At 37.9% G+C, this 13,254-nt stretch overlaps 1 protein-coding gene across 3 annotated transcripts in view; it reads left to right on the top strand.

Annotated features, from left to right (window-relative positions):
- The window catches only part of NR3C1 (nuclear receptor subfamily 3 group C member 1), a 102,675-nt gene that overhangs the window by 57,915 nt on the left and 31,506 nt on the right, over positions 1-13,254 (top strand). For all 3 annotated transcript variants that reach the window (XM_063292362.1, XM_063292360.1, XM_063292361.1), the window contains 2 exons: positions 6,303-6,466; positions 10,008-10,124. In XM_063292362.1, the coding sequence (XP_063148432.1) occupies positions 6,303-6,466; positions 10,008-10,124 (281 nt within the window). The remainder of the gene's footprint in view (positions 1-6,302; positions 6,467-10,007; positions 10,125-13,254) is intronic.

Raw genomic sequence — 13,254 nt, 5'->3', positions numbered from 1 at the left:
TCTTACAAGTGAATTGGGAAAGGTTGATGACTGTTTCTAGGACAAGAAGTCTTACAACCTTTTGGCATCTTGGGCGGGGGGGAGGAACTGACTCTATTTATTTATTTGATTTTTATCCCACCTTTATTATTTTTATAAGTAACTCAAGGCGGCGAACATACCTAATACCCCTTCCTCCTCCTCTTTTCCCCACAACAACAACCCTGTGAGGTGAGTTGGGCTGAGAGAGAGTGACTGGCCCAAAGTCACCCAGCAGGCTTTCATGCCTGAGGCGGGACTAGAACTCACAGACTCCTGGTTTCTAGCCTGGTGCCTTAAACACTAGACCAAACTGGCTTTCTATCTGATAGTGGACCCAGAAATGACTGCAAATGTTCACCTTTTCTGCTCAAATTTTACAACTGACCTTGCTTGTAAACAGTACATGCCTAGATCATATGCCTTATAAGATTACTTCTTGATTACAGCTTCTGAAACTACCCAACTAATCATGTAGCTGAAACCAAGTAATGTGAATAGAGGAGACTCCAAACTCCCTGAATTTACTAAGCCTTCATATAAAATAGATAGGTTCTGAACCTTCCAGTCCTTTTTAGAAGGAGAAAAAAATGTCCCTGGAAATTACAAACTAATCAGCTTGCTGATTTTTTTATTGATTATGTGCCATTAAGTTGCTGTCTCCTCTTAGCAACCATATAGATAGATTTTTTTCCGTGACTATCTGTCCCTAACCTGATGGGCACCCATCACCACTGTAACTGAGTCCATCCACCTTGCTGCTGGTTATCTTCTTTCCTTCTACCTTTCCCAGCATCAGATCCTTCTCCAGAAAGCTATAATGTGTCTGAAGTATGATAATTTGAGCCTGGTCATTTGTGCCTTGAGTGGTAACTCTGGATTGAGAGTCATTTGTTTGATGATCCATTTGTCTGTTTTCTTAGCTGTCTGTGGTATTCTCAGAAGTCATTTCCAACACGAAATGTCAAGTGTGTAAATACTCCTCCTGCTTCTTCCAAGTCCAACTTTCTCTTCCATAGAGTGTCATAGTGAATACCATTGCCTGCACTATTCTGATCTTCATAGGTATAGACGCATCATGGAATCTGAGTATCTCTTCCAGGGCCTTCGTGGCTGCCCTGTCAGTGCTAGTCTGCAGCGTGTTTCTTGCCTGCTTGTTCCTTTACTGTTGATGATTGATCCTAAAAGACGAGCTATCTACCACTTCAGTAATGGTTGTTGTCAATTCTAAGACTGGTTGTTGTATCTGTTGTCATTATTTTGGTTTTCTTTATATTTAATTTTAGTCCGTTTTTTCACTGTGTTCCTTAACTTTTATTACTCTTGGCCAATGCTTAATTTGCCAGCATTTATCTGAAAACATGATGCCTCACCTTGTGGAACCTTATAGTTAATATTTGTTGATTTTAAATCTGGTTTTGAGTTGGTATCTAAGGACAGACTATGGGGGAAATTAGAGCAGTCCTCTGTAGATAAGTCCCTGTTGTTTCTCATTTAGCAGCTATGTGATAACTCCTGTCTGAAAGATAGTACAATCTACTGGGCCAACTTTTCTCAATTCCCACTTAAAAATAATAAGACACAGATACATTCTTTCTCCTCTGTTTAATTTTTATCTAAATGCACTAGGCAGGTACCCATCATTCCCTCCCACAAGGGTTGCTGAAGACCACTGCCTATCTCGCCAGTTGCAAATTATGCTATCTTCTTCCCAGATATACTTGCTGGCCTGAAAAGACCTCGGCAGGAGCTTACAGAATGTTATAAATCTGAACAGCTGCTAGTAAACTCTCAAAAAGCCATAGTTTTGAAGGAAAAGTTTTAAAGAAATTTATAGATGGCAAATAGACAGAAAACACATTCTCCACCCCCAGTGATTGTTCTTAAATAACTTGGGGGTTATCTTCCAAATCTCAGCATCTGGGAATGTGCTTTTAAAATACTTCATAGAATGAACCTAAAGTAGTGTGGCTCCTGTTTTTTAGATTTTTCTTTACAAGAGGTAGCCACTAGATTCTTGTTGCTTTAAACATTTTTGAAGCAAAGATGTTATTTCAGCTGTTCTACAGAGTGCAGATCAAGGCTTACAGGAGACTTTGGACTGCTAGAGAACTGCAGTCCAAATTTCCAGGCTGTTTTCACAGTCTCTAAAGGTGTCCATAAGCCTACAGGTAAGATCAGCTTCAGTAACTTGTTTTTGAACAATATTTCTATTGCTGCATCCTAGGATTGCATTTGCTTTGTTTTTGCCACATCTGTATCACACTGTTGGCTCATGCTTGGCTTGTAATCCACCAAGAGACCCAGATCCTTTTGGCACATACTGCTGCCCAGTATGCCCCTCCATTCTATATTCAAGTCTTTTTTTTTCCCTACTCAAATTTGCATTTGTCCCTGTTGAAATAAGTCTTGCTGATTTTTGCCCATTCTTCCAACTTGCTAAGATCTTCCTGAATCTTGATACTATCCTGTAAGTGTTTGCTGTTCCCTCTATCTTTGTCTTGATTGCAAATTTGATAATCAGATTTTCTAACGTCTTACTCAGGTCATTTATATATATAAGTGAAACTTTCTTTTAATGGACTAAGTGAGGGTAGGAGGTGTCATTCAGGAATGTCCATTGAATCAGAAGTATGTGATTTATGTCACATGATGATGTCATGTAGATTATGCAGATTACATTATTTGTATCAATTTACTTCATTTCTGTAATAACATTTTGCAAATGATGTGAATCACAGCAAAAATTTTAAGCTGCTGCATGAAAAGTCTGTTGCATCTATGTCCAGTAAAAAATGGTTTCACTATATGTTGAGTAGTATAAAGTCTGGAGCAGAACCCTGCATTAAGCTATTGGTCACTTCCTTCCAGCCTGATGCAGATTGATTGGCGTATACTCTTGTGGTATGATTTGTCATCCATTTCTATCCATCTAATGAGAGCATAGTCCAGTTCACATTTTGCCATCTTCTCTACTAGAATGTCATGGGAGACCATATCAAGGTACACTGTGTCCACTGCATCCCCATAGTTAACTAAACTGGTCTTTTATCAGAAAAGTAGACAAAATATGTTAGTTTGTTCTTGATAATCCCATGCTGGCACCTGACAAGCCATGCATTCTTTTCTAAGTGCTCACAGGCCAACTGCTTAGTAACATGTTCCAGAATCTTGTCCAGTACCAATATCAAGGTGGCCAGTTTGTAGTTACCTGCAGTCCCTTTTCTTAAGATACGAAAAACTTTTACTCTTTTCCAGGACTCTGGTGCTATGCCTGCCCTCAGTGATTACTCAGAAAGTGGCTCCAAAATGATAAGCTCAAGCTCTTTCAAGGTTCTTGGATATAATTGATCTGGTCCTTGAACTTAAAGTTGTTTATGGCAGCCTAACTATCTTTTTACTTATTTTGGGTTGCCACTCCTTCCTTATGTTATTTATTCTACTTTGGTGTATTTGAACACATTGTCCTTTTGAGGAAAAGACTAAAGAAGAGCTTTGTTTTCTCCTTGCCATCTGTAATTATCTTATCAACCTTCCCGAATAGTGGACCCATCAGTTCCTTTTACTGTTGACATAATTAAAATACACATACAATTTTTGTTCCTTTTAGCTTCTCTTCTAAGTTTTGTGTTTTAGCCTTTCTGATTTTTTTTTTCCTGCAGGTATTCGCTATTTGCTGGTATGCTCATCTTCCATTTCCTATAAACGTTTCTTTTAACTCAGTCGAAAGTTCCCTGTGCATCCCCAACTGTTTCCTCAGCTGCCCCACTCCACGTTTTCTTCTCATTGGACTGGTGTGTGATTGTATTTTCAGTATCTTATTTCTGAAAAGTTCTCAATTTCCTGTTCTCCGATTGACTTCAGGATTTTGGTGCATGAGATCCTGCCTAATATTTCTATAGGCTTGTTGAAATTGGTTCTCCTGAAATCTGATGTCTGTGTATGACTGTACTCCAGTTTCTCTTTCGGTAATATTTTCAATCCCAAGGTGTCATATATGTTACATGTTACCAGACCATAATTCAAGCATTTCTGTAGTGTAGCTGAATTTTACATCATCTTTTTCTCTATTATGTTGGCTGCTGGTAAAGACTACAGATAGTCCTCGCTTAACGACCATTCAGCAACCATTTGAAGTTATGGTGGCACTGAATGAATGGTACTTATGCCCAGTCCTCAAAGTTACAGCTGCTGGAGTGCTTCTGTGGTCATGTGATCAAAATTTGGGTACTTGGAAGCCCCACCCACATTTACGATTGCAGGGTGCGCTTCAACAACCTCCACCCACCTATCTCCTCCCATCTCTGCTCTTTTGGCCCCCTGTACTCCATGACCCCTGCTGGGCCCGGACAGCCGCTTGCGCACCCTCCCACCCCTGGCCCTAGCCACCCCAGCTCAGGACCTCCTTGTGACTCCCCCTTGACTTTGCTTGTTGGAAGCCAGCAGGAATTTGCGAGGAGATCCTCACTAATGACCTGCAGTTCTCACTCAACAACAGCAACTGGGACTGCTGGGATTGCCATCACTAAGCGATGTGGTCACGTGATGTCGCGCTTTACAACCGCATCGCTTAGCAACAGAAATCCCGGTCCCAATTATCATCATTAACCAAAGACTGCCTGTAATGTTTCCTGGTTTACTTTAGGATTTCAGAAATAAACCTTGGATATTCTGGATGGTATTTATGGGAATCTTTATATATTTTGTAAGCAGCCATATTAAGCTTCTTTTGGAGGCTGTAGTAAACCTTATTCACCTTGTTTGCGATAGCAAGCTATAGGAGCTAGTGCTCATAGGATTTGATCTGTAATAAATACTGTATTAAAGTAGGGATATGAAGGTTTGGATAGAAAAGAAATAATTTATATTGCTGATTAATGTGATAGAAGAAAGGGTTGCCTAGGCCATTAAGCAATAGTAATTTCTGGAACTCAGACCCAAATAAAGTAGAAAATTAATCAGTTTTTCAGCTTAATTTATAATTAAGAAAAGTCATTGAATGTTTAAATAATGTTTTTGAAAAATCTACATTTATTTATTTATTTATTATTTCTATCACACTTTTCTGCCTGTAATTTCAACTATAGATTGCTTTTCTCCTGACTGATAGTAATTACTCATGCCTAGCACTCCAACCCTGATTTGGTCTTTTTGCTTTAAAGATTATAGTCCTCTAACTATCCAGTGAAATTATATAACAAGAACTACAGAAGAAAATCACTGGCATAAAAGGAAGTGCAAAGTAACTTATAAAATTAGAAAACAAAATAGGAAAGTACAGTAACTTTACCCTTTCCATCCCCCCCTTATTCATTAACTGAATGCAGTATTTTAAAATTAGGAAATTAAAAAGTTATGGTTAAAAAGTACAGTTTTATATTTACTTAATTGAATGGTAGATCATTCTTAAGTTGAAATGTCTTTCCTAGATGTCTTCTGAAGTCATATGAAAACATTGTATTTTAAAATAACTTTAATAGAGTTATTTTTAAATGAGGAGTGAGATGTGAAGAAAACATGGCCCTCCAGATATGCTTTATAGCTTTCAGAAGCCTAAACTATTATGGTCAGTGATGAGGTATTTTGGCCACTGCAATTTAGTGTCAGTTGGAAAGTAATAGATTATGGTTTCTAACTCAGAGCAAATGTCTCAGAAATAAATATCCAGTTTTGATGTATAACTTTCACATTAACTTTCAGTTAATGGAAGTGATTGCATCAGAGCTTCTAACTTCCTTCAACAGCCAGCTCAGTTCCATTTGTTGCTGTGCCAGTAATTATGTAATGCTTCTTCCTCAAGAAAGTATTGTGGTTTTATCCCTGTGAAAGTATCATGTGTATACACTGAAACATTCTGTTGTTCCTAACGGCCTCAAGACAATACTTTAAAAGATTGTCTAGGCTAGCTTCTAGCTGATATTCTAACAGCGTTTGCTAAGATAAAAATGCTAGCAATTTTCCTTTCTAATTCAGAAATAAATAGAAATAAAATCTTTTATTATAATAATCTTTTAAAACCCCAGGCTTTCTGCATTAATTTCCACACTCAATCCTATGTAAAATAGTGCTCATTATGGCTTTAATTTGTTATTTTTCATATTTATTTTGTAAAATTATTTCTGAATTGCCTTTTGGCCCCAGAACAACAAGAACAAAAATCTGTTTTTGGAAATATACTTGTTAAGTGAACAAAGCTTCTGGTAATTAAGGGGTGATGTTCTTATAACTTAGGTTCTAGTCTTTGGATTCCTATTTTTAATTTAATATTTTGAATATTTCTTTAGCCCTGGAATGAGATCTGATGTGAGCAGTTCACCATCTACCTCTTCAACAACTACAGGACCACCTCCCAAGCTTTGCCTTGTTTGCTCAGATGAGGCCTCTGGGTGTCATTATGGTGTCCTGACATGTGGTAGCTGCAAAGTTTTCTTCAAAAGAGCTGTGGAAGGTAGGAAATAATCTGATTATTACAATCTGAGTCATTAGCATTTTATTGTATAAGTAATTAACATTGTCTTCCAAATCCTTAGTCCCAGTAATATTATTTTTTCTTGAAGAATGACTAGCTTATTATGAAAAGAAGACAAGGATTCTAGTTCAAGCAAAAAGTAGCAAGAGAAATCACGCAGGGGCACCCCACTAGAACTATACCACAAATCAGCTGCTCCGAGATTCCCTGCAGCTACTTTTCAGCCCTTCTACAGTCTTCTAGGCATGCGTGTGCATGCAGAAAAGGCAACTCTGTTGGAGTAAGTGTTGAAGGAAAGTGGAGCAATGCACATAAGATTTGTAGGCCTGGCTGTTGTTTTGAACCTTTATACTATGGGTCTCTAGCGGTGCTTTGTTTGTGGTATTTTGTCAAGAGGTCTTCACAGGCCTAATACTTAAGGACCTCTTCTGTTCTCTAAGAAGAAGCTGAACAGGCTAATGTCCTCTGATGCAGCACTAGGCTGAATCAGGGAAACAATGGTTTGTTTTTATATTATAGAATTTCCAGTACCCCTTCTCTGTCAGTTTTCCCTAATCTCCTTGCCCAGCTTGCAATGTGATACCCCTTTTTAAAAAAAAAGAAATTGTGATTGCTGTCTAAGACTGGCCGAAGTTTGTGTGACCCCAATAAAAAGAGATCCGTTATCGGTCATTGCTTTCTATTATTTTTGCTCATGTTCAATGCTGCTATATAATTCAACTTGGAAAGAATCTTGTCTTTAAAAGTTATAGTTGGATTTAGTTTGCTGCCAAGATTTGCTTATACTTGAATCTATGGCTCCATAAAAATTCCAAAGGTTTTAGTTTGCCCACTTCATACACTCCAAAAACCAAATAGTTTCCTCCCTGCTCTTTTAAAGTGGTAAAATCAATATATCTTAAACCAGCATTTCAAAACTAGATTTCTCAAACTGGCCTTGCTGGAAGCTTACTCTGGTATTTCCAACGTCATGTAAGCTAAAAAAAAATGCACATAATGCATCTTTCCTTTCCTAAGAAAAACTACTGATAAGATACCTTAAATTGAATTTTTCCATAGTGATGGAAAATACAGTTTTGCTCTTTTTTTCTAAGTTGTATATTGGAGAGGCAATACAGTGCATTTAAAATATATATTAAAAAGGCATTTGAAATATATATTACCTTTGTGTGTGTGTATGTGTTTGGTCATTAAATGTTCTTCATTGTATGTTTTTATCGTTATTTTCATGCCAACAAATCAAAACCCAAATTTGTAAAAAGTAATTAAAAATTCCCAAGTTCCTTTACTTTCACCCCTAAAGAGTCTTTCATGGAATTAAATTGCCAGCTTCCAATAAAACCAGTATCAAGTAAGAATGCTCAAAACCCAGACATCTGGAGGGAGATTACACTGTAATCTAAATTAGACTACCAAAAAATGTGGGGGTGGGGGGAGGAATACAGCACCCTGTGTATTCCCATTCTACATCCCACTGGCAGTGTCTTCTTTTCTGGAAATGCTGCATATCCATTGGATGAGTAATGTGTATCTGTAGTTGCACTATTCTTATTCAGCATGGGTTTTCATTGTCTCTGTTTTGATGCATGCACAAAGTTCCTTCCACAGTACTGTTTTTGCTCTCTTCTAGCAATATTCTCCTCTTGGAGCAGCTGGTAAAGAATAACTGAGTAAAACTGTAATCTGCTTTTGTTATATAAGTGGAGGCTTGCAACTGTGAATAATGGACATTAAAAATCTTGAAAAAAGTTATTTAATTTGGAGTCTCAATGTGGTTAGCTTTAAAATTGAATTTAAGCATGCTGACATATTTTAAGCTTGCTGCTCTTAAAAATAGCAATTGTAATAAAATATCATAGACTGTTTCACTGTGCTGGCCATCTGTGGGGGCAGATTTGATGTTAATATTCTTCTTACTACAAATAGTTTACTTGTCTGTGGCTTGTATGATGCAATAGGTCAGTGTTCCCAATTTGGATACTCTACAGAGAGTCTTGCCTTCAATTGCCTACAGTTTGGTGTAGTGGTTAAAGGCACCACACTAGAAACTGGGAGACTGTGATTTCTGGTCTTTCCTTAGGCATGAAGCCAACTGGGTGACTTTGGGCTGGTCATTCTCTCTCAGCCCTAGGAAGAAGGTCATGGCAAACCTCTTCTGAAAATCTTGCCAAGAAAACTACAGGGACTAGCACAGGCAGTCTCCAGGAATCAATGCTGACTCAAAGGCACACGCATGCACATAGACACACATTCAAAGACTTCAGCACCCAGAATTCCCAGATAGGGTGGCTATTTCTGAGAATTCTGGGTGTTAAAGTACACATATCTGCAGAATACCTAGACTGGGAAAAGATGCAAGAGGTAGTAAGTTCCAGTCCCAATGCCAGATTTTTTGGGGGTGGGGGTATGATGTGGTTACCATGTATCCATATTGTAGTTAAGTTTTACAAACAGATTATGCAAGACTGAAAGCTTTGCTCCATATGTCAGGGATGGAATGTCATCAGGGATATGAGACAGATGTATGCAGATTCCATTTTACTTTGCCTCTTTATATGTCCTTTTCCTTAATTGTATGCATGAGGGGAAGGAGGTTGCAATTACTCATGGGAAGAAGAGGAATATATTCTGTTTATACTTAGGAGTACAGGAGCATCAAGTCTGGACACAATTTGCTAGACCCTCTGTGTGTGGCAAAAGGTCTTTAACTTCTATACTAATAAAAGCTTTTTGTAAAACATCTGTTAACAATAAATATAAGAAAAGAAAAGAAAAATAAAATAAAATAATAAGTTTATTCTAAGCACTGCAAGGAACATAAAATAGACCTAATCATGAATGATGATATGATACTGTATTTTAATGATATTTTCTTACTTTAAGTTTACAAATATATATAGGACAGTGTTGGGCAACTTCTATAAGCCTTTATAAATAATAAAGAAATGAATGTTATAATTATTGTAAACAAGAATGTTATAATTATTGTAAACTCCTTATACAAAGGAGTTGTTTTTGGCTTTTCCTCTGTATCTAGCAATATAGCCAGCTAGGTCAGACTCAAAAGAGAGAAATACGTGATCTCCCATCTAGTACAGTTTTCTGCCCGTGCTCAATTGTTCACTTGCAATGGTTTGGACAATATTGCATCTTCAGTATGTGGGTTAGTTAAATATGTGTTGTTAAAACAGCCCATAATTTTTAATTCTTAGTATATTGTCACTAAGCTATCATCTTACAAATTTATTACAAAATAGCTATCTATGTATCTATCTTACTTGCTGTGATATTCCTACCTTTTTTATTATTATTATTTTGACTTTCACCCTTGAAAGTGAATCAGTTTTAGAACTAGATCCCAGCAACATTTAAAAACCACACATTGATTTTCTAAATGCTTGATTGGAAGAATTTATAAATGTATCATTTGGATGGATAATATGTGTGCTATATCTTCTTTTCTCATTTGAGAGGATTTATAATGATGTCTAATTATAATTTCTGTTCTTTTTAAATACAGGACAGCACAATTATCTCTGTGCTGGAAGAAATGATTGTATTATTGATAAAATTCGGAGAAAAAACTGTCCTGCTTGCCGCTACCGGAAATGTCTTCAAGCTGGGATGAACCTTGAAGGTAAATTCCAATACTTTCTTTTGCTTCTACTCAGACAAGAGTAGGATTGTAGGTATTACTACTCTTCTGTTCCTACTTGAAGTTTTTAAACCAGATACCCCACTGCATGCATTACTCTTGTCATATATGTTGCTCTTAATGAATTCTTTACCAATCTCCACTTAGATAATTATGTGAATTGGTTTTCATAGTTCAGACATCCATGCATCATATGTTGAACTTCAGGATACTGCACACTTTTCAGGCTTTAGGTCCAGTATCATGCGTCTTCTGCCCCTGTTCAAATGTAAACACCGTTTGCAGGAATAATACATGAAGGGACTTAAGCTAAAGACAGCAGTATTCTAAGGTTTAGAACAGATATTTATTGCTGCTTATATTTGCCATATGTCTACATTATTCTTGATAGAATTTAGACATTTCTTTCTGCATGCATTTCTAAACCTTTCTTCCTCTTCCATATTGTGTACTAATCTTCTCTTTCTATGCTAGCAATTTTAGCCTGATTTTCTATGCCTGTAAATTGCTAATTTAAGGATGTGCACCAGCCACAAGAATTGAGCTTTGGACATTATTTTGTGATTCAAGAAATAGTTTAATTCACCACAACCTAATTGAAAGACCCAAAATTCAGCTTAAGATTCAAATACAAATTCTACAGTAACCCTTTTTTTCTTTGACATTATTGATTGAATTGCAGAAATAATAGCCACTTTTATATGAGGTTGACAGATAGGTTGATAAGATAGGTGGTTGTTTTAAGAGTGTTTCAGTTTTGGTTTTCTGTAAAAGAGAGCTGCTGATACCAGTTCTAGATAACCACTGAGCAGTCTCTAATCTTCCTTGTTTTGGGAAAGTTGTTGAGAAGATGGTTTGGACTGTAGTTACAGAGAGCCATGGATGAAAGAAAGAGATTATCTGGATCCTTTTCAATTAGGGTTCAAGCCTGGTGTGGGACTGAAGCCACATTAGTGACTCCTGTTGATGACTTTCAGCAAGATTAGGATAGAGATTCTTTTGGACCTTTCAGTGGCCTTTGATACCATTTACCATGGAATCCCTCTGGACTGAGTACAAGGGTTGGGCTGAGCGGGACACTGTTCTTCAGTGGTTTTCCTTGAATGACCAGTTCCAGGCAGTGGGGAGAGTACAAGCAGTCAGCCACTGAGTTACAGGTGCTAGAAGGCTCAGTCCTCCCTTCACTCCCTTTACTCTTTAGCATCTACATGAAGTTGCTGGGAGAGATTATTTGCTGGCATGGGTTGGAGTATCATCAATCTGCTGATGATACCCATTTATGGATCTCTACACTGGGCCAGAAAGGAAATGCAGTAGAGGTCCTGACATGGTGCCTGGAAGCTGTTAGGGTCTGGATGGTAAGAAGCAGCAGTACTCTGAATCTTACCACAACAGAGCAGGTATGGAGTTGGTAACTGAATGAGTCCAGAGATAATCCTTTTTTTTTTTCCTCTGGATGGGATATTACTTCTCAGACAGATCTGGGCTGCAACTTGAGGCTCCTCCTGGACTCATAATTCCAGCCAGAACAGCAAGTGGAAGCTGTGGCCATGTGCACGATTGCATCTTCCACACTAGCTGTGGCCTTTCTTCAATCCTTTACTTACAATCACTCATGCCCTTGTCAGCTTGTGGCTGGATTATTGCAGTGTGATCTACATGGGGATGTCATTGGAAACTTCAGCTGGTGTAACATGGAGCTGCCCAAGGTTCACCCATGTGACACCAGTAATATCGGGGCTGCTGCTACCAATTAGCATCTGGGTGCAATTTAAATTACTGGTTTTAATTTTTAAAGGTCTATAGGTTGAATCTGCCTATCTAATAAAATTTGGAAGAGAAGGCTTGCTGGGGTCATACCACTGAGGAAATGAGATCTTCAGGGATCTCAGCTCAAGCCTCCTCAGTGATGGCACCACTCCTTTGGAACAGCTTACCCCTGCATATCCAGTCCGTTCTTCCTTACTATGCTTTTGGGGAGGCAGAAAACCATGGCTCTTCAGAAAGATATTAGAAGCAAATAAGGTCCTGCTACTCTGAATGGCGGTGCATTGGACTGATCGTTTATATTAATTGTTTTTTTGTTGTTTTTAATGTTCTGATATTAATATTAAAAACCACTCAGAGTCTCCATACACGGGATGGCATATGCTGAATGAATGAATGAATGAATAAATAAATAAATAACTTCTTAGATAAAACTTGCTCACAGTGTTGCTTCTTTTAGGAATTTTAGCTTGGGAATTTGAATAGGCTCAGGATTCAATTTAATAGGTTCAGAGGAGCAGATTATTTAGCATGTTTTTTTGTATACTTATGCTAAGCAAGCTGCACAGATTGGGAGATAGAGAATTATGATGAATTAAAATAGTTGGAGACTTCCGAATTCTTTGTTCATTACATCCCCTCTTTTCCATGCCCCGCTCCTTCACAGACACATATACCCCTTATATGGAGAGGTTGGTGAGGAATACATGAATTTTTGCAGTCATACTATTTCTGTATTTGTGGTTTACAAAGCACCAAGTCACTAATGAATCTGCAGAAGGTTTGTTTCAAATTCAGTATCTGTCCATATCTGCATGATTCAGCTTGGGATTTCACTCAATCTCCCTACTTCCTCCCCTTCTCGTGTTTGTTTCTTTATTTCCTCGCTGTTGCCTACTTACTGTCAATTCACTCTTCCTTTTACCAGTTACTCCACTGCAGAAAACTCCACAGAATGATGCAACAGGATCTTAACTCTATTCCTGGCAGAGGCTGGCTGCCCTGGATAGCTATCCTAGGTCAGCAAGGTTGCTGCTGAAAATGCAACTGCAAATGGGAATAGTACTTTGGGACTCCCAAAGTGAGACTGGGAACCACTGTGCTTTGATCTGTGGACATCACTGTTTTTAATAACTGACAACTCTGGACTGCTGGTTGAATTAGTCATTATTGCTGTGGTTGCCAGAGGAACTGGACTTCTTAGTGACACAGTCTGTTTCTTTTAATTTTGTTGTTGCTACTGAGAGGTGGGAATATCAACTTTGTGGAAGACTTGCTTCATGTCTTCCAGGAGAACAGTTACTCCCATTGAGACACAAAACATAATGTCTTTGCAGGATTTATG

Source organism: Candoia aspera, chromosome 2 (assembly GCF_035149785.1).
Source record: "Candoia aspera isolate rCanAsp1 chromosome 2, rCanAsp1.hap2, whole genome shotgun sequence".
NCBI classification, from domain to species: Eukaryota; Metazoa; Chordata; class Lepidosauria; order Squamata; family Boidae; genus Candoia; species Candoia aspera.
Note: the sequence above shows the minus strand (reverse complement) of the source record. Positions and strands in the feature narration are given on the sequence as shown.